Source organism: Larimichthys crocea, chromosome VI (genome assembly GCF_000972845.2).
Source record: "Larimichthys crocea isolate SSNF chromosome VI, L_crocea_2.0, whole genome shotgun sequence".
Taxonomy (NCBI): Eukaryota; Metazoa; Chordata; class Actinopteri; family Sciaenidae; genus Larimichthys; species Larimichthys crocea.
In genome coordinates this window covers 18,234,814-18,261,453 of record NC_040016.1, presented here as the reverse complement: position 1 = coordinate 18,261,453, position 26,640 = coordinate 18,234,814, and the positions used below count along the sequence as shown (strand labels likewise).

General features: G+C 40.8%; 3 protein-coding genes across 3 annotated transcripts; 1 reads left to right on the top strand and 2 right to left on the bottom strand.

The window, feature by feature from the left end:
- Positions 1-580: 580 nt before the first annotated feature.
- On the bottom strand, positions 581-8,487 carry avil (advillin). Its single transcript, XM_010747133.3, has 20 exons — positions 8,421-8,487; positions 8,116-8,191; positions 7,848-7,922; positions 7,468-7,664; positions 7,285-7,393; positions 7,086-7,196; positions 6,152-6,357; positions 5,921-5,999; positions 5,665-5,763; positions 5,415-5,568; positions 5,206-5,306; positions 4,963-5,100; positions 4,641-4,799; positions 4,376-4,555; positions 2,898-3,046; positions 2,670-2,814; positions 2,387-2,575; positions 2,231-2,299; positions 1,752-1,865; positions 581-1,133 (listed from the first exon to the last, which is right to left on the bottom strand). The coding sequence occupies exons 2-20, from the start codon at positions 8,173-8,175 to the stop codon at positions 1,020-1,022; spliced, it is 2,448 nt and encodes an 815-aa protein (XP_010745435.3). The 5' UTR covers positions 8,176-8,191; positions 8,421-8,487; the 3' UTR covers positions 581-1,019.
- A 3,903-nt stretch (positions 8,488-12,390) lies between these two features.
- Positions 12,391-16,945, top strand: olfml3b (olfactomedin-like 3b). Its single transcript, XM_010747135.3, has 3 exons — positions 12,391-12,534; positions 13,381-13,666; positions 14,565-16,945. Exons 1-3 carry the CDS (start codon positions 12,436-12,438, stop codon positions 15,347-15,349), a joined length of 1,170 nt encoding a protein of 389 aa, XP_010745437.1. The 5' UTR covers positions 12,391-12,435; the 3' UTR covers positions 15,350-16,945.
- Positions 16,946-18,987: 2,042 nt separating this feature from the next.
- On the bottom strand, positions 18,988-23,415 carry cdk2 (cyclin dependent kinase 2). The gene is made up of 7 exons (XM_010747137.3): positions 22,936-23,415; positions 22,290-22,367; positions 22,062-22,182; positions 21,797-21,967; positions 21,478-21,579; positions 21,188-21,391; positions 18,988-19,519 (listed from the first exon to the last, which is right to left on the bottom strand). The coding sequence occupies exons 1-7, from the start codon at positions 23,049-23,051 to the stop codon at positions 19,415-19,417; spliced, it is 897 nt and encodes a 298-aa protein (XP_010745439.1). The 5' UTR covers positions 23,052-23,415; the 3' UTR covers positions 18,988-19,414.
- Positions 23,416-26,640: the final 3,225 nt, after the last annotated feature.

The following is a 26,640-nucleotide window of genomic DNA, read 5'->3' as shown; positions in this document are numbered from 1 at the left end:
ATATTCATAACTTCATCGTTTCTCCACGGTGTGCCTCACCTCTCACCCAATGCCAGCTGAGACAGGCTCCAAGCCCCGTGACTGCGATAAGGTAAAGCAGAAAATGGATGATGGATGTTTATTACTGTCGTAATTGAGGAATAAGCAGCTTTAATGTGGCGATGTGAGATTTAAGATTATCTGTTACAAATGCAGGGATGTGAGAGGAAGTCCTCACAAAACTCCTCATCGTGTTTTAAAGATGGTGAAAGTGATTGAGTGAGTAGATAAATGCCATTAAAGTCAGAATTAAATAATAAAAGTCAGAGTATTGGACAGTCAAAGTCATGTAACTAGAATATATAAACTTTAAATAAGTTTGTAATCTCATGATCTGTTCACTATTAAAACACTACAACAGTTTACAGACAAATCCAGCTGAATATAAACTTTAAATGTGTTGTATCCTGAATTATATATATATAATATAATATATATTCTGAGTTACATTATTTGTCCAACAGATGGCAAAATAAACATCTGTTATCAGGAGTAAGTTCTGTTTTCTTATGTTGTTTCTTAAAAGGTTTTTATTCAGTTTCAGTTCAGCAGTTGGTCTTTTATGACATGATTTTGTATTCATTTCATCGGGACTGAAATTCTTCATTTACAGGATTAAAGCGACGTTTCAGTGTGCATAAAATCTGTTATTTCAGTAGTATCAGTAGCCAAAAACAAAACAAACACACACACACCAGAACAAGCAATACGCTTTATGTTTTCCATACTGAGAGTTCAAATAATATCACAAGAGCTCTTAATTAAATGGTGTCAAATGTACAAAATGATCACAGGTTGAAAATAATTCAAGAATTGTACCGATTTGACACATATGTATGAATCACGATAAAACCAGGCGATTAAAAGACACGTTTAAAATGACAGCTAACAAGGAGACTGAGCTAAAGTGGAGAGTCAGTAATTAGACGACACAAAGAGGCATTCTGTTGTCTTATTTCAAGTACAGAAAACATAAAAAATCAAAACATCCCCTTTTCTTTCTTCAATTTCAGCTGTTTCCACCGAGGCAGGCTCGCATAATCGTCTTTGGTGATCCCAAATACGATGGTGAAGTCAGAGTCAGACAGGTGTCTCTGAAAACAGGTGAAGACCGAATGAATACTAAAGCAGCTTGAGCTGGTGAGGCACGCGTACATCACTGATCCTACAGAGCAGAGCAAAGTATCATGCGTACAACAAGGTACACAACATGCTGAGCGGTTTATGATTGAAAAGTGAAGAGAGATGAGAGTTTTACTGTTTTTGTTTGTTTTTTAGAAATAACTATTCAATTTTGTACAAATTTTAGGGAGTATAGCGACATCTGGTCAGCTGAACATGCAAAAATGAAATACAATGTGTCCACAAACATATTATAGTTCAACATGCTGTGAGTTTTCAAATAATAAAGGAATAATTAACCATTTGATGATGAAAAATAATACCATAAGTGTTAGCAAACTCATAATATCCACTCTGGGTTACTTAACGTGACATGGAAGCAATTTCTGGGTGTCATTGAGCTCAGCTGGTAGAGCAGCCGCCCCATGTACGAAGGCTCAGTCCTTGCTGCAGCGGCCCAGGGTTCGAATCCGACCTGCGGCCCTTTGCTGCATGTCATTCCCCCATCTCTCTCTCTCTCCCGACATTCCCGTCACTCTTCAGCTGTCGCTATCAAAATAAAGCTTGCCAAAAAACACACACATACTTACCTCTTTCTGAGTTGGGTCAACACCTTCAGGCAGCTCGTTGGCGAGTTTGTTGACCAAACTGTCAGGTGGAAAAGGCTCAAAGGTTTTCTCAGTTTCAGGAACAGCATTCTGCTCCTATAAGTCACATTAAGGTCAAGATCTTCATCAATACATCACTATGTGACTCCTGTCCCTGACATTTTGTCATAACTCCTATACATATACGTTGGCTAACCAATAAGGTTCAAAATTCTTCATGATTGAGCCGTCCTGCTCTACGACGTTGTGACCTTTACATTTCATCCCTCATTTTCTATCCACATGTCCTCAAATTCAAGAATCTTGAGTTTTAATATGGATTCATGAGGTAAAACTGGATGTTCCCTCTGTATAACATGACCTCTATACCCTAAGCACTAACGTTACCCTAAATGTAACATGTGCATGAAGAATGATAACATTTAGTTCATCTGTTGGCTAAAAATCAAGACTTCACGTACAGTTGGAACAAAAACAGGCGCTGCATCATCTCCCAACTCCTTCTTCAACTCCTCATAGCTCAGTCCTCTCTAAAAAGAAAAGAAATGTTTGTTAGCGTACATTCCTTGCTCATCAGTTTACGTGTTGTTCCTCTATTTCCAAACCAAACCACTCACACTCCATTTAGAGGGGTCCCAGGCCATGAACCAACCAGTGAAGGTGGGAGGTTCAAATCCCTGTTTGATCAGGACGATGGAGGTGTCTGGGTCTCTGCCGCCCGGGTGAGTGCGCAGGTACTCTCGGCTTGTGACCACCGCTTCTTTGCGCTCTACCTCGTTGGCTTCTTTACCGATCCAGAGAATCACCTGAGACCAACGATGAGAACAGGGAGAATGAGATTTAGTTTCTCAGATTTGTTTGTTGTCATATGTGCGAGTATTCATTACAAACACCTTATACCTGGTCCCATGTGTCCAGCAGCATGACATCATCCTCATTGAGGTCGTCCTGCGTGAACTGAGTCACCTCAGTGACGATGAAACGGCCCGTCTTATTGGAGCATTCAAACAGGCGCGGCTGGTGGTCTGGGACCTTCTGCTGTAACCTGTAGTCAACAAGTGTGTTTGACCTTGTGACACTCATGAAGCTCATTTTTAAATATCAGTATTATATTGGTGTCATTATCACCTCTTGTCATTGGCATACGGAGCCTTTCCACCCAGCAAATCCCAGAATTCAAGGGGCTCCTGCCCCTCCGCCACTATCTCCTCACAGCCTTTCTGGCCGACCACAGAGCTGACCTCCTTTGCCATGGCTCTCTCATCTCCGCTGGATCCCTGGTGACAAAATATTTTGATCGTTATGAGTTATACTGTCACAGAACCTCTGGTTATGGACTGCAGCTGACACAGGTCACAGTCACTAACACTTGAAAATCGACTGAGGCTCGCACAACATTGTTAATTTTAGGTTTGGGAAAGCGTTGTTAGACACTATGCCACCAAAAGAGTCTAAAAATGGACAACAATCAGCCAAAGGGCCACAGAATAGCACTGACAATGCGAGGATAGACGGCGCTAATGCCAGCGGGCCGTCAAACATTGTTCTACTGAATGCAGTTACCTCACTAAAGGAAAAAGTCCGTCGAGATGCTGGAAGCAATTAATGAGATTAAAGCAGATTTATTGTCCCACTCGAGATGAATTGAGGAGACAGAGGAGAGAGTCTCACAGGCAGAGGAAGATATAACCACTCTCCAACAAACAGCTGAACAGCTGGAAGGGACAGTGGGGATATTAAGCAATAAAACCCAAAACCAAGAAGATCAGGGAAGACGCTCAGACTTGAGATTTATTGGCCTCCCTAAAAAAAAAACGAGGGCCCAGACATGTGCAACTATCTGGAAAAAAAACGGCCTCTCAAAGTTTTGGGTGATGATCTCACCCGCGCCCCAGTCGAATCGAAGTTATACTGTCACGGAAAGTTTGACATTATGGTATAATTTGACTGTTTGAGTCAAAAAAACAGATTTTTGCTCCCAGACTGGCTTGGACTAAATCCATCCTGATTAAGTATTTTGATACAGTACACTTAAAGGTCAAAAGAATATGTTCACTTAAAGATTACAGCTGATATTTGAACCTGTCTGCAGGGATTTGCTAATTAGTAAGTCCATTAGTAAGAACATATAGTGTATTTATATGTTTGCCCATATGTAACTGCAGATACACAGATGTGAACATACACACAAATACACCATACAACTGATGAATCTGCCTTTTGCATAAAACTCATCAAATTGTTTTTTTGAACCAGGATGAATTTTACATGGAAAGAAATTAGTCTATCAAATAACATGTAAATTACAAATCATTCATTTGGTCTAGATCTGACGGACACAGATCTAAGCAGACACGTCACGTGACAATATTCTCATTTTTATGTAAAAACATTTTATGGAAAGATATTCTGACTTTATGACTACCAGCAGTTTGGTGAAGGTGCAGCATGTCCAGATTGAGTTTCAACATATAAAACAATCAACGCACAATCGAAGTAGCACAATCGAGAGACCAGGCTTTAAGATGTGCCAAATCGTGTAGACACCGGGTACATAAATTGTGAATTATCAGTTTCTCTCTCTGGTTTAACGCCATCTTCTTTACCTTTCCGCACCACAGATACATTCCTGATTGGCTCTTGAGTAAAAACACGTCGTTGGAGTTCAGAGAGGAGGACAGGGCTGGAACCTCAATGGCTTTTGTGTTGGATGGGTCAGAACCGTGGACCTGGAACAACCTTATTGGTGGTTCTGGTTCAGAAGAGCCTTTTCTAGATGTGCCGCCCTAACAAGAAGAAAGACAAATATTCTGTACTGTTGTAAAAACTGTACAGACCTGGCAGAAATAACTCTTTCCAAAGAAGTCGTACCTCAAAGATGACCATTTTCCCCTTGAAAACCGCCATGAAATGTCTCGGTTCTTTGCCCATTGTTACTCTCACTTGAACAGGCGCACCACCGTACTTCTGATCCAAGTCCACAGCCTGAAATGCTGAGGCTGCCACTTCATCCTGTGTCGCATGACGCCCCTGAAATAATACGCGGTGGTTTAAGTTAATCTTATGACCACAGAGATGATGAGAAAAATCAGGGACAGGCTTGATTAACTTAAAAAATTCAGTCTATGATCTTGAATTATTATTATTATTATTATTGTCATGTGAGACACTGGGTGTAAAACTAAATCCTTACCTGCCATATATAGAGCAGGTAACAGTTCTTGTTGTTAGCTGTGTAAGTGTAAAGGATCAGGTAGCAGTCTCCTCCGTAGAAGTATCCGTACCATTCAGGGTCCACAGGAACAAGCTCCAGATCCTCAATTCTCCATATCTGGACACATTTAAAAAGCTAAATGAACACTGAATCATAAATCACAGACCTGAAGTGTTTAAAGTTAGGTCTGTAGGTGTGCTACAGTAGACGATAGGCTGATACCTCCACTTGACCTGTGCCATTGTCCACCATTCGCTCCTGTGCAGCAACCTCAGGCATCATGTGCATCAGAGAGGCGTCAAATTTTTCCTGTGTGATGTGAGCTAAAGCAGAATATGGTTTCAAACCATTTTTTTTATCAGAAGCAATGGTTACTTTTTGTAATTCTTCGCTTAATATGTTTCTGTGAATTTAAAAAAACACACACATACCGACTTTCCCTCTCGTTTGCACTTTGCCCAGACCTTGAGTCTGGTCCTTTACGGTCCACTTCTGGAACAGCTGCTTGAAGAGAGCTGACTCTGCCCCGTCATTCACCGTCTCCACATTTGTAGTGATCGGGTAGTTTTTCGTTTTGATGAAGTCCTATAAGAAGCCATTCAGTAACAGCTGAAACTAATGCAGTCTAATCCAACAATCCTGCAATAAGAAGTGCAAATACGGCATGCAAGAGCAACTCACCAAAGCTCTGCTCATAGCAGCCTGTCTTTCAGCTTTGTTTGCTTTCTTCCCCTTCCACACAAAGATCTTCGTTCCTCCCTGATCCAGGATGTAGCAGTCCTAAATAGATAATTATGTTCAGTACACATAAGAGTTTAAAGCCTTCAGGGTGAAATGTCAGACTAGTTTTATGCTGCCGTTGGTATCTGTCTTGATGTGTCCATAATATATAGTGCATGTATCCTTCCTTCATTGAGTCAGTATTGCATAAACTCACATCATGGTTGAGGAGATCCTGAACCAGTGGTCTGGTAGCAACTTCTGTGACCTTCATCTGACCATCAGCATCCGACACACTGTGAAGTGAAGCCGCAAAGAAATAAGAAGAAACAAACAACCAACACTTTGTGTAGACATGGATGAGTCCTCCTCATCATCATCATCGTCATCACCATCATCATCATCATCATCATCATCATCATCATCATCATCATCATCATCAACTCACTGGTAAAGTGTGAGTTTTGACTTCTGTTCTTGGTCAGCAGTTTCATCTGAAGGTCCATCCTTCAGCTGGGATGTTCTTTCTCCAAGAACACCGTTCAGGGCCTCCATGTTGTGAGGAGAGTCACCCTCTGCTTCACCCTCGATCACTCTGATATCTGCCCGGCCTCCTCTCTCTCTGTCTCGAATGTCTTTGGCCAACAACATACCCTGAGGATCAGGCAAATAATACAAATCCTGAAATCTGGCTGTATAATTTCACTTGATGGTGTCATCAGCGTTATCTCAGTTTGGGTTTCAGATTTCAGAAAGTCTGTGTTACAAACTATGATAAATACTTGGTTGTTAACCAGGAAGGGAAAGATATCACTAACTTGCATGGTAATTAATCAGCATATCTCAACCCTTCTTTCAAAAAATGTACAACACTAAATCACTGGCTAAATAATATAAGTTGACCAGATACTAGTTTTATTGACTTTTCATCATGGACTTCATTGGTGGTAAACATAATGATCATAATAACCAAATAATAAGAATTTCGTTGGCCTAAAAGTTTCAGCCCTCACTGCTTTACTGTTATATAGTTTGTGTGTAGTGGCATAATGACTCATTCAGAGGCTCCAGCCTTTTTGCAGGAAGAAGGAAATGAGCCGGCACTGTGCACTCCCACAACTTTCCATAAAGGTTTAATGATGATATTTAGGTCTGGTGAGAGCAGGGCAAAAAAGCATCCAACTTATGGTTAGACTTGTGCCATCGTCTGCATCTCCTTCCATGTTTTTTTCACTACATGATCATACATCTTTATGTCTTTATATCAGAAAATCTCAAATAGTAAGCAAGTTATTGCTATGGTATCATTAAAAAAAATAGTGAAGGAGTGACTGAGATAAAAGCAGAGCTGTCTCTAGGAGGTACCCTCACAAAAGTCTTACTTTAAGCTTTTCCTGTTTGTTACACTTGGGTCCGTTCCACTGAATGATGGTCTTGCCAATGTCCAACAAAAACACATCTCCGAGGTTGAAGCTCTCCCAGCTCATCTCCACCTGAAACAAATTAAAACATGAAGCACTCTTTCTACATAACATCCTCTGTCCCAGAAATGTTACATAACCACTGTGACGTGTGGCTCACCTCCTTTGCAATCACTCTTTTCTTCCCTTTGACATGAAGCAGCCTCTTGACATCATAGGTGTTGGTTTCAGTGTGCCTCATGCCCGATGCAACTCCACCTTTCTTAATGCTAAACAAAACAAGGTGGTGATTTTTATAGATTATTGTCTGTAAATGATGGAGTATTGTGACCTTTTCACTCACATTATTCCATTTTTGAAGTAGCCCCTGAAGGCATCAGACTCGTGGTCCTGAACCTCGCGGTGCTGGACCGGAGTGGAACCCAAATATTCATCAAGCTGGATGGTGTAAACAGCAGCTGCACCCTGTTCATCCTGACTGGACTGTGAGCCGATCCAGTAGTGGATATCATAACACAGAGAGCTGCTCACCTTCTGAGTCTGGAGTGGAGAAACCAGTGTGTGTGGGGTGGTGTATATACAAGGATTTGTCTCTACTTGATTGTACAAAATGCATATCCAAAGTGCAAAGTCTACAAATACAACCATGGGTTTTTACTAAACAAACAAACAGCCCTGGCACCCAAGACCACAATGATTCATTAGTCACCTTTTCAGACTTACAGACAGAAGTACGTAGCAGTCTCCCTCATAAAAGTTTCCATGAGTTTTCTCTGGGACTTGAACCAGCTCCATTTTCTGTTGCACAGACAGAAGAAGAAAGTGTCCATTTCACTTTTATGTCCACCCAAAAAAAACATTTTAGATATGCTGTTTTACTCATTTCCTCCTGGAGTAGAAGACCTTTTCTTTTCTTTTTCTTTTTACCATGAAACCAAACAGCTGATTTGGAAAAACCTTAGTCACTATTGCAGTAACAACTATAAATCACCTCAATTCTCCAGATTATAATCCCAGGGGTGTGAGTTACTGCTCTGAATGTGTACTCCATCTTGTTGTTGTTTTTTCTGGAAAAGGAAATCATTATGAAATCACTGATCCGAAGCTCCACCATGAATCATTTTCTTGGAACATAACATACAATTTTCCTTCAGTGCAGGCCTAAAACAACACAAATGTTATCCCTGTTTTTCAACCTTTTCATCTTTTATCGCTTTCCTCCTGATAAACGGCACAAAATCAGATTTATAGCCAATTGAAATAAAAACCCTCAAAAGTTTATCTGACAGAACGTACCGGGTGTTCTTGTATGAAGTCCTCCCTGTCAGCCTCTGTGATCATCCAACAGCTGATTTTCTATCTGATAACAAAAGGCCCACGATCCTCTTCCCTTCAGCGCCCCTTCAGATTTGCCTGAGTTTGCATATTTCGGGACCTTTCACTGTGCTCTGCCCAATCACTGAGGAAGACACAAAACCTTGTACGCAAATGTGCTGGAAAAAAAATCGACTCCTATTCAAATGCATACACACACACACAAACACAGTAACACTGATCACGGTCATACATCAGCCAGCCCACTTCAACCCTGCACATTTGCACCATATATGGATATATGTACAGCCATGAGTAAGTGACGCGTTTTTTGTCTTTTGTCTTTTGTCTTTGAATCAAATGCATTTTTACTTGGCTGATCTTGACCTCAGATAAAGACGACTCTGGATATCACAACAGTGTCTCCCCCATCAATCACCTAATGTCTAATTTGTCCACCATAGTTTACCCAATGAACTGAAAAATACTTTGACACTTCACTTTTACTTTCTGGCGGCACGACGTTGGCGCACCACCGAGGAAAATAAAAGAAATGATGGCTGAGAAACAGTTCAAAAGGTTGTTCTATCTACAGACTGTAGTTATAGAGCAAACACCTGTGTGATACAGAAAACTAAAGAGAGGACAGGAGAGTTCAGGTTGAGATTTATGAACTTTAGGAACCAGGTTTAAGTTGTGAGTTGCACATGTTGTTCAGAGAGTTTTAGAGTTTTGAACATGAAAGAAATTTGGTGGTGTGAAGTAAGATCTGCAGGCTGCTCCATTGAGACTACAGTCGTTGCTACTAGGCATCACACACCCAAATCTCAGACTGAACTGTTGGTGGCTATGCTGCATTGTGGGTATTGTATGCGAAACAAACACCAATACATCGAATGCATTCTTCTCTTATTAAGGGTGGACGATACCACAAAATTTGGTTCTGATCTGATCTGAAATAACACCAGGAACGGACCAACTAATGCACTATCATGCATGGAAAACTACCTGTCATGATTTATGTGGTGAGCAACTGAGTGTAATGATTTATTAGGAATTTATATCTTTTTTTTTACTATTTTCTGTAATATTTCATACTGAACTAGAAAATTCCCGCAGAAATTTTAGCTTGCTAGCTATGGGAGTAGTTGACTCGTGTCGTAGGCACTCGTCACTAATTACGTGCATGTAAAAACACAAGGCAGTTTTAATGGTAGATAATGTGTACCTACCATTATTATTTAACATCCAGGTTGTCATAGCTACTCGTATGCTACTCATGTTCAGCGTACTCACAGTCAAAACTAAATGAATAATAAAAAAGACTCATATTCAAATAGAGACTTATTTATACAAACAACTCCCATCCAGTGGTTATAAACACACTTGATTACAATGATCGTATTGTAAATAATAAAGATCTTTAGTTGTAACCAGTGGCGCCACCAAAGAGGTAATGACTGCCCCTTTTTGCATAATTATTCTTCTATCTATTTTACATCAAAAGAGTCTATTCATTTAAATCAATAATGCACATTTTTTATAATATTTATGGTAAATAAATGCACAGTCAGCCAGTTGCTTTTCATTGTCTGTCACTGTGTTACTCTCTGACAGTTTTTACTTTAGGTGTGCCACCCCAAGACTTTCAGTGGTCACCCCTATGAAAATCTTTTCTGGGAAAATTGCTGCTGGTTGTAGCAGCATTAAACAACATTAGTGGCGTACTTCGTGTGTATGAAGATGAAATGGCCTGAGGTCCTCTTGGCAGACTGACAGAAGAGTTACAATAGAGTACTGTTGGTAGGAGGAAATGACTTTGGCATACACACACACACACACTGGGCTTAGTATAATCTCATGTACAGATAATTCTGTAAAATGATATTTGTTTTTAGTTTTATCCTAAATTCTTCTACACATCACAACAGAGTTTTGTTGTTACTCTAGATGTATTTAAGTGTTTAAAGACACATATAAGCAGTTTTATGTGTGAAGTTCAGTTTATTTGTCATGAGGAACATTACATAGACCGGAAGAACTTAATTTAGCTCTTAAACAGAAATACTGAATGGAGTTTAAAAGGCTTGAGTTTTTACAAGGCAGGGAAATAAGGAATATATTATCCATGTTTATTTTGTTGCAATAATAAACTTTTGGAGTAACCCCTTTAATTAATAAAGAGGGGGAGGGGACAACACCACATGCCACAAAACACTTCCCTCTTGGATGGTAGATAAAATATGAAAGTGCCCTGCTCTTCCAGTGGACTGTAATGTTTGGACCTGTTTTCAAATGCATCATGACTTCCTGTGTTCATGCAGCTGGTGCCTAATTTTCTCCAGAAAACTGCAAATGTTTTCAAGATGACTTTTCTATTATTTTATCAAGAGGAATGCATCTTAGAGAGATGAAAGTTGAGGACGTAACTGAGCAGTACAGAGCAGATGCTTAACAGTTCCTGGTTTCATTGCGGTGGAAGTTGTCTGTGCTGGTAATTATAGTCTGTTTCCCTCACCGTGAGCACTAGAAGAACACAGTGAACCTGTTAAAAAGAGCCGTGCAGTGATGTCAGTACTGACTTTTTTATAATTACAGGTGAGGCTATAGAGACAGTATTAATGCAATGTCCCCAGTAATTCGCCACTAGCCAAACTAACTACTGCTTTTGCTATGCTACAGACATGAGGCCATTATTATTAAGCACAGGAACAGCAGCAGACAGTGTCAACTCTGTCCACTCTGTCCATTATATCTTAGGTTTACACAAGTCCTCACAGCTTGTTACATCAGATGGATCCTCAAAGTTAAACCTCAGCTTTAACACGACAGCTTTATTATAGCCAGTAGCAGGATAACTGATAGTAGGTTTGGAGGAAAGCACCAAGAGTTGAAATGTTTGATGCTCATCCCATGTTTAAGTCTAAAAGGTTTGTTGAGTAGCCTGTTAAGGATGCAACACAGGACGATTTAAAAAGTCTTTTTGCATTTGTAAAAGTTTCATTTCATATGTACTGTCAGTTTTAGGGTTAAATTTCATATTCATTGATTGTCATGATTGTCACATTGGGCCCTTGTTTGTTGATTGACATTATCTGTAATTTAGTGGCTAGGTGGTCTCCTAAGCCACTGGTTCCCAAAGTGGGGGGGTCGCAAGATGATTTTCACAAATAAAAGTATAAGAAATAGCATATTTTTACCATAATTGTAACAAAACATAAAAAAGTAGTCCCCTGATGTGATTATAGGCATCGTGCAAAACATTACGACATGTAACAAGGACAAATCATCCGGCATCTGGGGATAGTGGGGGTCGTAAATCACTGGTACCGTTGTTTTGGGGGTCGCAGGCTGAAAAGTTTGGGAACCCCTGTCCTAAGCAACACTGATACTTTTATATATATATGGGTTACTGTGTGTGTTAATGTTACTTCTGTCATTGTGGTGGTGTGTCTTGTGTCTCGTGTGACTTTTGTCTGACCAGCACCATTTAAAAATACCAGCAAACATCACTGAATTTCTTTACCTGTATCAACTTTTCAGACATTATACATCTTCTTTCACCTTTCAGGATAAAGATTTTGATTAGCTCTCAGGAGCACATGTCTCCCTCACAGTGTATGGTATTCTCCTTATGATGCCTCACAGCCTCCTGACTCCCACTCACATTACATTTCCTCCTCACACGTAACTCGTGGTCCTGCGCCACATTAACATCCTGTGTTTTGAATTAAAAACTTCCGAAAAGCCATGCATAAATTTAAACATCAAGACTATATGTTTTGGATGCTTTTCAGTTTGTCAGTCAGGTAAAAGTTGAAGTCTTTCTTAGAGACTGTGTTCTTCCATCCACACCAGATGTTTTTGGCTCCTCCCAGACAGCTTGGTAAAACATTCCAGCCCACCTCTGGGAAATCTGCTGGCTCCTCCACACTCTCTCCCTGAACTCCAGTCAAAACTTTTTTACAGGAGCGAAAGAGACTGAGCTGACACAAAAATGAGAGGACTCGTTGTCTTGGTTACTTTGACCTGCTTTGCCACCGCTCAGCACCAAGCACTGATTGACTACTTGGAGCGGAGGCTGCTTGCTATTGAGGTAAGACTCACTTTACCTCCCTGCCGAGCCCTGCGCTCCAGTCCCTCTTGAAAGGAAAACTTCCAGGGACAGGGCACAGGCAATGGAATGCAGATGTGGGCACATCCTGAGGAAAATGTTGGAAAATTCAGCTCTCTGAAATGTATAGGGATTATGAGCTTCTTGTCTGGGTGAAGGGATGGAGGTAAAAAAAAAAAAAATGTAGTTGAAAGTGTCACAAAGCCTGCAGTTTGTAAAAAGTTCTAAAAAATTGTAAAATTAAATGAAGCTGATTTGTTTTAGAAGAGTATATATAAATATATACGAGGAACAGACTTCTGTTAAATCACCAGTAGTAGCTCACCATGAGGATCTTTCCATTCAGTTATTCTATTTTAATTTTGTGGTTTTGTTTGGAGGAAAAGATTAAAGACCACGTTTGACATGATCTGTATTTTACATAGAGTTTATTAAACAAAAAGTCTTTCTGTGTTGCTCCGATCACCTGTAGAGAAAATATGTTTTCAGTTTTCTCCTCCACAGCAAGGTCAGAGGTCAAGAGTGAGCTGGTAAGGATTTGGTGTTTTGCTAAAGGACATTTGAGCAGGGTGGATACTTGCCACGTGTGGGCTGAACCTGGTTGTTTGAAGCATGAGCACTTATTATGTCCTTCTGTCCCAGTCTATTTATTGAGCTTGTAGAGAACATAAAATTATGGCTTTTTCAGAGCTCTTTGGACTGCATTTACAGTTCCCGTAAAACAAATGTGTATTCCTCACATTACCCAAGTACAAACAGGTAAGACAGAGTGTGAACACTTACACTTGTATAAAAAAAAATTCACACATATTTAATCTTTTAAACCAGGACCGGATATCTCTGTGGCATGAGCAGACCACTCGCTACGCCTCAGAGCTGCGGGAATTGAAGCAACAGATGGTTTCCCAGCTGGAGAACCTGGATAAAGAGAAAGAGGCACTGAGAACGAATCTGGACGGTGTGGGGACGAGGGTGGACCGGGTTGAGCGTGAGCTGGACTACCTGGAGACTCAGAACGGAGCTCAGCCGTGTGTGGATGTGGACGACAAGCTGATCGAGCAGCAGGTGACGCTGGTGCAGGAGAAGCAGAAGGCCAAGTATTCAAAACTATCAGGTGAGATATGATGTGCTGAAACTGAGCGTGGACAGTAATGCAACCTTTTGTTCAGGATGAACATGAAAATACTTAATCTGACTAACAACTAAAATCCAGAGTACTCTATTAACAAAGTTTGTGAGCCTTCTCATACTCATAGAAAAGTTGATGAGGATGATGTTAACACCATGAAACGACAACAATGTGTAACATGTTTTCTCCACCACCATCATCATCAAGACACCAAATGTCAACTCTCAACCTCTAGATTCTTATCAAGGAGTGTAAGAGCACATGAGCACGGGAAAATATGTGGTTAACTGGTTATATAATGACACTCTGAAGTCTACTGAGGTTTGGTTCGATATAAGTTTTTGACCGCCAGCGTCATCGTAGTAGTCATCTTTCCTCAGCTGACTAATTGGCCTAGGCACTTGGGCCTTTGGTAAATGGCCACTACAAGGAGCAACATGAACAATTAAGACAAAACGAGCATAATTCTCCAAGTGTGTGGGAAACACATCTTATAATCTATCAGTATCTCAGAGCTGTAGTCTTACAAACATGAGCACCTGACTCCTGACTTTGGGTGTGCAGGGCATGCCTGTCCCAAATTACTTAAACAGTATAAATAGTTTAATATCTTGGGAAATATGCTCTCTTATGCTTTCTTGCTGAGACTTGTTGTAGTTTTAGGTGCTGAGTCATTTGTTTGCTGGAAGCAGTGACCCCCCTCGAGTCTCCGACCTCACAGTGAGGACAAGAAGCTAACTGTCTCCATGGTATTGATGTTCTTGTCTAACTCTTGACAAGAAAGCAAATAAATGTCAGCTGTTCCCTCCAAAAAACTGTTCAAATGACATCGCCATTGTGTCACCCACTCATGTAAAGTCTGTCACTCTCTTCTCACTTTCAGACTGCAGCGACATGATCTCCAGCATCAAAGCCATGAAGATCTTGAAGCGATTTGGAGGACCAAAGGGCATGTGGACCAAAGACATGAGCAAAACCTCTGGGAAAGTCTACATTTTTAACGGGACGGATGAAGACAGCGTTTATGAGTTTGCCACCGTGCAAGACTTTGCCCGCTCGTTGGGCATGTCGCTGTCCAAGAGCCTGAAGCTGCCGTCTTCTTGGAAAGGAACGGGACATGCGGTCTACAACAATCATGTATATTATCTAAATCAGGTTCAAGATATAACGGTGGTTAAATATGACATGAGGAGCAGCTCTATTACAGACAGCGCTGTGTTCCCAGTGCAGGACCATGTCCCGGTGTACGGCCTGACCCCTGAGACAGTGATGGACCTGGCTGTGGATGAGGAAGGCCTGTGGGTCATTTATGCCACACGGCAGAACGAGAGGCACATCTCTCTGGCTAAATTGGACGCCAACTCGCTGGACATCGAGCAAATGTGGGACACAAGCTGTCCGAGAGAGAACGCAGAGGCGGCTTTCGTCATCTGTGGCACTTTGTACGTGGTGTACAACACCGCGCAACCCGGCCGTTCTCGGATCCAGTGTGTGTTTGATGTCAATGATATGGTGACCAATGAAGACGCCCCACTAATTTACTTTCCAAAGCGTTACGGCGCCCACTCCAGCCTGAAGTACAACCCACACGAGCAGCTGCTGTACGCCTGGGATGATGGTTACCAGATCCTGTACAAGCTGGTCATGAAAAAGAAACTAGAAATTTGAGTTAATGAGACACTGAGCATCCTCCCAAGACTTCCATAAACACACCCTTAGTACCACACTAGTGCTAGTTTTTACAAGTTTTACTACCAATCATGTGTACTTCATATTACTGCTGAGCATTTTTAATTAATCATAATTTCATTATTATGACATGGTACAACAATTCAAGTCCAGACCTGACATTCAGTCTGCTAAATGGACAACAGGGCAGGAAAATTATATTCAAAAATACTCCAGCATGGTATGCAAAGTAGTAAGACTCAGAAGTGACCTGAAGTATTGATTATTTGTAACATCACTGGTAAGACTTTGAGTCTGGATCTAACCGAAAGTCTAAAAAGGTGCAATCTGTAGACTTTCACACACTTTTAGACGTAAATATTACACACAAAAATTCTGATTATGTGATTTCATTTGTGATTTATCTGAGGCACAGTTTCTCGTTCTTCTAAATCAGACTGCACTGCACTTCAGTTCTCACAATCATCTCTGTGTTGACCAGCACGTCAACTTACTGTACTTACCTGTGATCTCTTGCACCACTCACTTTAAACTAACTAATAAAATCTGTCCATCTTTTTTTTATATATATATATATATACTTTATCTATTCTATACTTAATTTTGCTGTCTGGATAAATGTTGCATAACATAAACCTTGGTAGCGTTGCATGAAAGTACTCTTGTTTGTTCAGTATAATTCAACCTTTTTCCTCCTTGGTTATATGAGCCCGCCTGCAAACATCACACATGGGGGGAAAGCCCCTGAACACGACTGCTTTGCATTATAGGTGTAACCTCTATAATAATTCAGGCTTTGGTGTTGCTTCAGAAGTTGGCATTAAAAATTAAATCTTTTTTTTTAGCTTTACTAATTTTCTTCTTTGAACATGTCTAGTGCACAGATTAATAAAAAAAACAACAACAACAAAAGTCATAATCGAAACATCTGCGGCGTCGTCATTCATAATGCAGTCACAACAGTGTTGTCACCGTGGCAACCACATGCCAATCACAACAGTGTTGTCACCGTGGCAACCTCTTGAGAAGCAGCTAGCTGGCTAGCACTGTTATATTTCTTTCTGTTTGTGTGTTACGTGTACTTTTCCACGAGTTGAGCACATACACGTTCTGCAGTGTTAGATGTTTCACTTTTATTAAATGAAATCACCAAAATTAACAAAAGAGCACCACTGTTTGAATTATGCCTCTGAATTAATCAGTTATTAATTTATACCTGTCTCTCTCTGTTTGCTTATATAATATGTTCATTTTCCTATTTCTGCCTCTAATCATTGTTCATTATGGAAATAAACTACACGTGTTCACACAAAGAGTCTGTCTTCTATGAACAGATTAAAGCCACTATGTTTGAACATTTTAGATTTCGTCACAAATCTAAGACAGACAGCAATGCATGCTCTTACTTTTTCTGTAATTAGTGACGGGTGCCCACGACACGAGTCAACTATTAATCTTCTGTGTGTTTCTTTTTATTATTTATCTTCCGCCCTTTTTTGTCATTTAATGCGGCCCTAACAAATGATATATTTAAAACGTGCTATTACTCCGACACAGACATGATTTATTGACTACCGTGGCCTACAGACATGATTTATACATAGAAACGTAGGAAAATTTGTCTTCTCACTCACATTCGTCTGCTAAAGCTGTCAGCCTTATAGTTTTGGCGTAACACACAAAGATGCGGCACCAACACCCAACCACAGCCTCATAGACTGCCATGTTAAAAAGGCGGGAACATTTCTGGAGGAAAGCAGAAGTAACGCTTCTTTGAATCGCTCTAAAGTTCACATTTCTTCACTTTATCAACACAAAATAACTATGTAGACGTTCAGGAAGGGCTCAGGATGCTCCCAGTGATTTCGGTTCAATGATTGGAAATACGGTTTGGCCAGAAATCCTTCCTGTTCGAGGGGTGGTTTCAGCATTTTCTCTCTCTCTCTGTCAGCATTTCCAACTGACATTCTTACAGGTGCAGTAACTGCTCTGCTGATTAGGGTCGGCAGTTGGTCCTGGTTGCTTGGCGACCTCAAGCCTGCCTGAAGGAGGAGAGAGGGGAAGGGCTATTTTCACAATAAGAGTCCCTTCAAAATAAGACTTTGCTCATGGTAGTAAAGACATGCTAACATTTGCAGCTAATGCTTTAATACCATGAGCACTAACATTGCAAACATTAACGGCTAATGCTAGAATTAGTGGCTAGCGCGTTAACGCTAGATGCTCATGTGTGTAAATAAATAATAAAAATGACTATTTGAGGTGTGCTTTTTGAATACAGACCCCCGGCAACAGCCCACTCGTCACTCTCAAAATTTCTGCGGGAATTTTCTAGTTTTAATTTACTGTATATCTTTTCTTGATCTCACCCTTGTTTCTTGAAGGTGAACTGTATTGAATGACACAACGTCTGACTAATAAAGACTTATTTAGTTGTTGATTGATCATATTTCATTGGGTGGTTTGAAGTGTTTTGTGCAGAGTAAAAACCTAATTTAACATTTAAAACTTGGCAATCCAATGTGAGTGTAAATGGTTGTTTGTGTCAGTCCTGTGATGAGCTGGCGACTTGTCCAGGATGGACTCTGGGACTGGCTCCATCTTCCTGATAAGGATAAGCGATTATGGGAAATTAATGAATGAACTTTTTCTGAATGTGATCATAGATTTTCTGATATTATATAGCCTTATACAACCAGATCACACGTCTGATTTTAACACTTTTTTTGTCTTGAAAGTTAAAAAAAAATCTTGTTTCACATACTGCGCCTGCACTTCCCATCAATTTAATCCATAAGCAGTTATTCATTTCTCATATTTTGACTTCTCTTCACTCAGATAACCATAACATAAATGGGTCATGACAACATGAGACCTTAACAGAGGGGAAAATTTACACCATCTATCTTAAAAACCAACCAGGTTAACAAAACCATCCGTCATTAGTTCATTAATGTGTCTGACAAGCTGCCAGCTGTAGAAGAAACCGGGCCTGTGTGTTGATCTAGCCAAAGTTTAATGAAGCGTAACAAATTGGACTTAATAATGCGAGACAGCACTTGACTCTGGTATTTGAGTCTCCTAAAATACTCGGTGTTAATAGTTTTGCTTGGCTCCAGAAGTGAAGAAAATCTCACTCACTCTGCTGACGCTTCAAACGAAAATGATCTCCACGCGGAACAGTAACAGTTATTTAAACAAAGTTTATTTTTTCTGTAAATAAACAATATCCATAAAAACGGTTCATTAAGTTTGAATAAAATCAAGAGTAAGAAAGATGCAACAGCACATTAAATTCTGTAAAACCTGAATTTCAACAACAAATGTTTAACTGTAAACTGTAAATAAATCACTTTGTGTGTGTTGAACAACCAAAAACTGCCATTTTTAAAAGAACTTTTGACCCAAATTTTGAAATGAAACTGCAAGAAAATCATCCCGGAAGAACACAATTGTAAATTTCATGTTCTTTTAGCCACAACTGTTTTACATCAGCTGACGATGTTTGCTGTGACGACCTGTGCCCGAGAGCCGTCGCTCCATTCTTCATGCAGCTGCTGCTCAGTCTTACAAAGCGTGACGTTTCTTATTTGCACTATCCCACAAACTTCTTCGATCATATTTAATTCTAACTAACTACTGAACTACTTGAATTTGGACTTCCTAAAGCAGACATGCTGTTCAAATTGATACATCTAAATGGCAGATAACTAGAACTGTGTATCTGACCTGTGCTCAGTCGGAGGACCGTCCCAATAACAAAATAACATTTACATCAAAAATGGCAGTTTGCACATAAATATGCAAAAAAATAATGATATTGAAAATTACAAGTTAAACGTTTAAATCTATTATAACATCCTGGCTGAAAAAACAGCAAATGTCTGGGGACATCTATCGTCTAGAAGTTGATCCAACATATCCTGGAGTGTCCACTTCCACTGTCCATTCCAGTCGCAGACATGAGGCGAGGGCGAAGATGTCCTTTATTGCTTAGACATTGTTGGCATTAAAAAACGGCCTGTTATTTCTTTCCCCCTTAATTCAGAGTCTCAGGTGAGGGATTGGCATGGTGACGTCACGGAAGAATCGATGTACGAGAGCGTTTTTGGCGGATAACCTTTTGTTTGGATCGTAATTCAGCATCTCCTGCAAAAAAGAAAAAGAGAATTAAAAGGAGACGCAAAGTCAAACAATGTGTCGGTAAAGTTGGGCTGCCTTCATGTAGTCTATAATATGGTAGTAAACCTTTCCCAAAGTCTTGTGTTTACATTGCATATCATATATGATGGTGATTGGTCTCAGATTGGAGTCAGACTACAGGGAGGAAATCCTGGTGTGCCGACAACAGCCTCACCATCAACAGAGATCATTGTGGACTTCAGGAAAACCAATGGCCAACCCCGTCCTGGTCAACAGAACAGAGATTGAGCACGTGTCCAACTTCAAGTATCTGGGGGTCCACATCTCCGAGGACCTTACTTGGACTCTGAACACGTCTAATCCTGGTCAGGAAGGCTCACCACTGTCTCAAGAAGTCTCCTCAGATTCTGGTGAACTTTTACCACAGCACCAACAGTTTGGGGTATAGTTACTTTGGAAAGTGGTTAATTAGGTTACAATGTTACCATCAATTAAAAGTAAGGTTACGTTACAGCGTCACCTATGAATAAAAGTTAGAGTACTCGCACATGCTGCAAAGTAACCGACACAGACACGCAGCCTCCTTTAAATGCACCGAGACGTCCTGACAATGAATAACGTCAGTCATCCAACCAAGGAGTATTAGAGACACTCTCAAAGTTCATCAGAAGTGCCTGAGTCGGTCTCACATTCTGCCCCAACTCATCCTGGTGGATCGACTTTAAACCCCAAGATAACACCACAAATACTACACGCCCAGAATTAGTCAAAGAGAATGTCTTTACCTATGGAGGTGTTATTGTCGGCATATTCTAGTCTGGAGACACAGATGTATGTTTACACAGATTGAACCGTCGCTTTTGAGATAGACTGGCACCTAGTTAAAGCCAAACAATTGATACTACTGAGGACCTCAAGGCCCACACGTGACTTCGTGTAACCTAAGGATAGAAAATTCCATAACACACGTTACAGTGAACCCTCGTTTATCGCGGGGGATACGTTCCAAAAATAACCCGCAATAAACGAAATCCGCGAAGTGAGTTTTACAATTATTATACATGTTTTAAGGCCGTAAAACCCCTAACCACACACTTTTATACACCCTTTTACACACATTTTGTACAGTACTCCCTTAAACAGGACGCAGAACACATGTGCGGTTCTCCCTTAGCCAATCAGGACGCAGAACACAATGCGCGTTCATACTGTACAGTACGCTGTAAAAAAAAAAAAGCATGCAAAATGACACTGAAAAAAATCCGCGAAACAGCGAGTCCACGAAAAGTAAACCGCGATATAGCGAGGGATCACTGTACACGAAAAAAGTAATTAGAGTACTCTAACGCATTACTTTGTAACATGTTACCCACAACACTGAGCACCATTGAGAGCGTCCTTACCAGCTGCATCACCGTCTGGTACAGAAACTGTGTCTATCTTGGGACGGAAGCTGCTGCAAAAGGGGGTGAAAACTGCCCATCACATCACCGGTTCACAACTCCACACTCACTGTTCAGAACAAGCGGTGTCTGCAGAGGGTTGCAGCATTGCCAGGGACAGCTCTCACCCAGGTCACAGACTGTTTACCCTGCTGCCTTCTAGGAGGTGCTACCCCTCCCCCTGATCTACTCTGGATTGACTCATTAACGAATGAAAGACAAATGTTCTCACCCCGAGCAGTTCTCTTCCATCCTCATCAAGAAGAGGCACCACTTTGGATAAATCCTGTCGGGCCCACTTGGGGAAAGACGGCTTGTAGTCAGGCATTGACGTGACTCCCGGCCAGACGGTTTCATCGGGCGTGCCCAAGGTACGAAAGATTCGGAATAACTGATCGATCTCTGAGTCGCCGGGGAATAGGGCCCTCCTGGTGATCTGTGTAGCAGCGGACAGTGATTGTTACAATCTTACGTGTGTGCAGTCTTCATTTGTTCACGGTGGAGATCATTGAGTGCCCTTACCATTTCAGCAAAGATGCACCCCAGACTCCAGATGTCGACAGCTGTGGAGTAATATTTGCAGCCGAGGAGAATTTCTGGTGCTCTGTACCAAAGTGTCACCACCTGAAAATATCACGGAGGAAAGTCTTTAACGAACAAATAAGCGGATACGCAGCCTAAACCTGAGAAGTGTGAGTTATTTTGGCCTGTCCTATACCAGAGCACTCAATTTACTCAGAGGAAGCACGATGAAGAGATCTTGGCCGCTGGGCATGGTAATGAATACGCACTTCATTTAAAAAGCCGGTTGACCCGGATGACCGGTGGCCGTACACGTTACCTCGTGTGTGTATGTGCGGACAGGCACCCCAAAGGCTCTCGCCAGACCAAAGTCGGCGAGCTTGATCTCGCCCTGGGCGTTGATGAGGAGGTTTTGGGGCTTCAGGTCTCGATGAAGAACTCTGTGGGAGTGGCAGAAGGCCAGGCCTTGCAGGAGCTGGAAAAGGTAACTCTACAAACACACACACAAAAAAAAGGTCAACTCAGAAATCAAGACCCCACGCTCAAGACAAATTAATTTTGTAAATCGAGCTGCGGTTTTTTACCTTAACCAGAGGCAGCGGGATACCGGTAACCGAGGAGGAGTCCATGAACTTTTTCAAATCTTGATGAAGGAACTCAAAAACAAGGTAGAGCTTGTTCTCGGTGTGGATGACATCCCGCAATCTGAAACGCGTTAACGGGAAGGTTATCTCTTTAAAAAAAAACTGGACGAGTAACACGAGAATCCGGCAGGCAGGATTTAGTTCAAACACGTAACATTAGGCACTTACTTGACGATATTTGGGTGACTGAGTTCTTTGAGGAGCGAAATCTCTCGGATGGCCGTGCTCGGTACGCCCTCGGTTTCCCTGTATGAAATAGTAAATATGTTTTTCCAATCCCAGTTTATAAGAAGTCATTCCAGCTGTTTTTTTTTTGTTATTTATTGTCATTAATATATCAAAAACATTCACAACAAAAACAACCTTGAGACATACTACAATGTGGTACAATGTGTGCTTTCTCTTATTGTGGCTACTGCTCCTGTAAGTCCTATAAATAAAGAAATATCTGTGCAGCCAACAAAAGATAAGCACAGCAAAGCAGAGGTCAGAAAACACTGGGAGAAAGTGAGTCAGTGGTGCCACCTGCTGAAGCCCAGCAAAGGCACAACCTTAACAACTAATTTACAAATTTTGCACAATGCATTTAAACAACAATCACATGCAGCATTTTTTAAGAGGCTTTACAGGTGGAAAAATAACTGAATCTAAACATAAACACATGTCTTATCCACCCTGTTAGTGCATGCATCACATTCAGCTGCAGGAAACTACTGAAGTGCTGCAATAAAATGTGCAGAAACTATAAAATATGAGTTAGTTTTAATGTGTTCAGCAGCTGTGCAGACTGTCTGTCACACTCATCTGAACTCACGTCTCCAGCCGGATCTTCTTGAGAGCGACAGTTTCTCCGGTGACTTTGTTCTTGGCTTTGTAAACCACTCCGTACGTCCCCTCTCCGATCTTCTCCACCTTCTGAAACGTATCCATCTTTTTTGTTGTTGTTGTTGTTGTTGTTTTTTAAATAATAACAAAGTAAAAGCTGCTTGTTTTAGCTTCTTAGCAAGCCTCTTTGTGTGTGTGAGCTAACGGGGTCGGGCGTTAACGAGCAGCGCGGGGACAGACATATAATCAACGACCTCCTCCTTCACCGGGTGCAACCACGAGCCCGAGCCCGACGAGGACACACCGTCTCCGGTCAGACAGAAGCAGCTACACGCGGTGAGCTCCGGCTCTGGCTCCGGTAGTGATGAAGGTTGGCGTGGCGGGTGTCTGTGAGAGAAAACACAGTGAACCGACACAGCGTCAGTTTCCCGCGTTACCCTCAACCAGGAGCGCTCGTTTTTATTCCTCAAGACACCCCGACTTAAACGTGGACGGGCGGTGTTTTACGGCTCTTTAAAAGAAATCTCCACGAAACTTTCCACTCTGAATCCGTCGTGTGAAGGAGACTCACGCCGACAGGTGAGTCACATATTTACTTTAAAAAAACGCCGCGAAAATAGCTCGTTTTAATGTCAGCTGGTGTGTGCGGAGAGACGCAGTCGCGTCATGCCGGAGTAAGAAACGAACGCACCTCGCAGGTCACGTGGTAAAGGCGTCATGACGTTTCAAACGAAGGAAGCCGCAGCAGGACAAAAAAAGTTAAACGCGAACTTTTTATCGACAAAACTTTCAGCATTAAGTTCTTCGTTTATTTAAAGTATTTAATAAAACTGTTTTTAAATGCTTATATAATAAGTTATTATTATTATTCCAAAATGGGCCACACTGCAAGATAAGTGCTTTTAATTTTTTTTAACTTTAGCACATTTACTACAATACATATTTTATTTAAGTAAAATTTTGAATGCAGGACTTTTACTTACTTTACTTGTAACAGCACAGCTCTACACCATGGTATTTCAAATTTACTAAAATAGATCTTGTGACCGCCAAACAGCTTCTGGAATGAAATGAGTCAATGAAAAGATGCTTTTTACACGTTGACATGAAATACAATACAAGAAAATCAATCAATTAATCAATCAGACTTTATTTATATGGCACTCTTCATACAATACATGTAACACAAAGTGCTTCACATAAAAACACCACTGCCCATGTATGAGAAACACAGTTGCTCCCTCTAGTGGCAGTAACTGTAGGTGTGCAGTCCCTCACTGGTTTAGTACAATGCTCTCCAACCTCTTTGTTTCCTCTCATTTCTGTTACTCCCACTGTGCATAAATATTCAGATTCACAGCACACATTTTGACCCCGTCACAGCAGAAAAAAGGACAAGTGGAACCAACAGCGTCAGTGATGTGTCTACAGCAATTAACCACGTTATTAGTCTCATCTGTGTTTGATAAGTAAAAAATCACTGTGGAAAAGGTCTTTTCATGCATCTCCCCCCCATTCTGTGCCTCCAGGGGGAAAGGTTGAATTAACCACAGAGCTGCTACGCCTCTATCAACCCCCCCCCTAAGCAACATGCAACAAAGGCAACCAGTTGAAATCATGCTGGGGACATTGTTGTTGTTACATTGTACATGCTTTTCCTACTATGAGAAGGTAAAATGTCTTCAGTGAAACAAAGCCTATGGAGCAGGATCGGTGATGAAGCACTGGTTGTCGAAGAAACAACCAGTCTGGACAATTTTAGATTTAAAACACCGTGAAGTGATGTTTCTGTCCGCCACGAAGAAATTATGTATAATTTAATTTGATGATTATAAGTATAAAATGCAGTTAGATGCCAGGATACATTTTCTTTGTTCAGTTTTAATTTACAGTTTATCTGAGCTGTGTGAATTCACTGAATGACTGTTATGCTACCTGTCTGCTCTGGTCTTGTACTGTAACAAACCAGATGGCTTTATTGATCTTTTAACCAATAATACACTAAAACAAAATCCTTATTTTCTGTGAATTAGTGTTGGAGACCTGCAGGTGGATGACCTGCTCCGTGTTTGTGTGCATTTCTATGGTTTTTAAGGCCCTATATTAAATTCTGTATGACAGGAATGTGGAGAGAGAGAGGTCAGATTCAAACCCTGGGCCACTGCAAGCCTAATGAATTTCATGGTGTCAGATCAATTCATTTTGGCTTGCTGTGACTAAAACTACTAAAAAAACAAAACAACCAGGAATATTCCTGGAAACCAAGCGTAAAATTCACAGATATCTGATTATTTCCATTAACCTTATCCATCTAAAATCCAACTTTCTAAATTCTACGCCAATTCCAGAAATGCCCTGAACTTCAGGAAGAAACAATGTTATTAAGATACTATACAGTGGAAACGCTTGAGAGATGAAGCTTATGATTGTATTTGTGGTATGTTGAGTCAGGTGCTCTGTGGGAAGGATTTATTTCCTCCTCCTCTGCTGTTAGCACATGAGGGGTCACATGTAGTGCAGCCTGAGCAGCCTCACAGGCATGAGACTAACATCACTGGGAAAACCAACAATCACTGCGCTAACACAGGTCGTGATGACTCTGTCCTTGGAGTCAAGAAGTTTATACATACACTATAATTACATAAGAAGATATTATTTTAACAATGCTCAATCCAGCCTCCTCTTTAGCAGCTGCTTTTTACATTATACTTTTTATGCTCTAATGACAGATGAACATTATAACCATCGCTTTGATTTATTAAAAACGAATTGAGGGGTGGGTCACTTACGGTCTTGTACATTACAAATTCAAAGGTTGCTTTTTCTTTTTTCTAGCTTCATAGAACATGATCCGAGGCGATCAGAACATAAATAATTAATTTCAATACACTAATGACATCTTTATTGATGTATTTCATGCTAAATGCTTCATTAAACCTTCATTAGATGGGACTGATATTTGCTTAGAAAACACAGTTACAGATAAGTTAGAGGAAAGTGGGAAATGGATACAAAAAATCTATATTCAATAATGTGAGTGAAAATAGATTAAAAAATGTTAAATCACTTCCACAATCAGTCAGCTCATTCCTTCTGAATTACACTTTGGCATATGAGGGAGGATATGTCTCATAAACCGAGCATGGGTGTGTCTGCATTGCTGTGAGCAGAGATCTTCAGAGCTGCAGCAGCCTGAGGTGGACAGCAGGAGACGGGGGAATGGCTGAAGTAATAAAAGGGTGCTATTGATTTGCCATCCACACACTTATCTTGTGATACCCACGCACACGTAACTCTAAGGTCATACGCCAAAAGCAGGCATGACTTGAGCCTTGCTTACAGTTCTCATCATGTACGACATTTTCATTTACACTGTGCAAAAAGCACCCATTGATTTTCTATTAATGTACTTAGAAAATATTGTCCTGCTTGAGGGATGGCTGTGCTTGTGTTCTTTTTAATTATTTACATGCACTCTAATGGAGGACATGGCATTTATGACAGCATAATATCAGAATCAGAAGGAAAAAAAGGCTCAGATGTGATGCACAGGTAAAAACACATGAGGTAAAATCACTGTTACCTCAGGTAATACTATGAAATTTAATTTAAATTATAATATATAATGTCAAAAGCGTCAAATAAAGCAGCATCCCATAGTTCCTGTGCGACAACAATACTTAACAGTACTCTT

Excerpts from the sequence above, each read along its gene's own strand:
- avil (XM_010747133.3), bottom strand. The coding sequence starts at position 8,175 with ATGGAGTACACATTCAGAGCAGTAACTCACACCCCTGGGATTATAATC. Across the intron at positions 6,358-7,085 it reads ACAAACAGGAAAAGCTTAAA|GGTATGTTGTTGGCCAAAGA; the intron begins GTAAGACTTTTG and ends CCTGATCCTCAG. Across the intron at positions 2,815-2,897 it reads CCGTATGCCAATGACAAGAG|GTTACAGCAGAAGGTCCCAG; the intron begins GTGATAATGACA and ends TGTTGACTACAG.
- cdk2 (XM_010747137.3), bottom strand. The coding sequence starts at position 23,051 with ATGGATACGTTTCAGAAGGTGGAGAAGATCGGAGAGGGGACGTACGGA. Across the intron at positions 21,580-21,796 it reads TCCGCACATACACACACGAG|GTGGTGACACTTTGGTACAG; the intron begins GTAACGTGTACG and ends TGATATTTTCAG. Across the intron at positions 21,392-21,477 it reads GGTGCATCTTTGCTGAAATG|ATCACCAGGAGGGCCCTATT; the intron begins GTAAGGGCACTC and ends GCTGCTACACAG.
- olfml3b (XM_010747135.3), top strand. The coding sequence starts at position 12,436 with ATGAGAGGACTCGTTGTCTTGGTTACTTTGACCTGCTTTGCCACCGCT. Across the intron at positions 12,535-13,380 it reads GGAGGCTGCTTGCTATTGAG|GACCGGATATCTCTGTGGCA; the intron begins GTAAGACTCACT and ends CTTTTAAACCAG. Across the intron at positions 13,667-14,564 it reads CAAGTATTCAAAACTATCAG|ACTGCAGCGACATGATCTCC; the intron begins GTGAGATATGAT and ends TCTCACTTTCAG.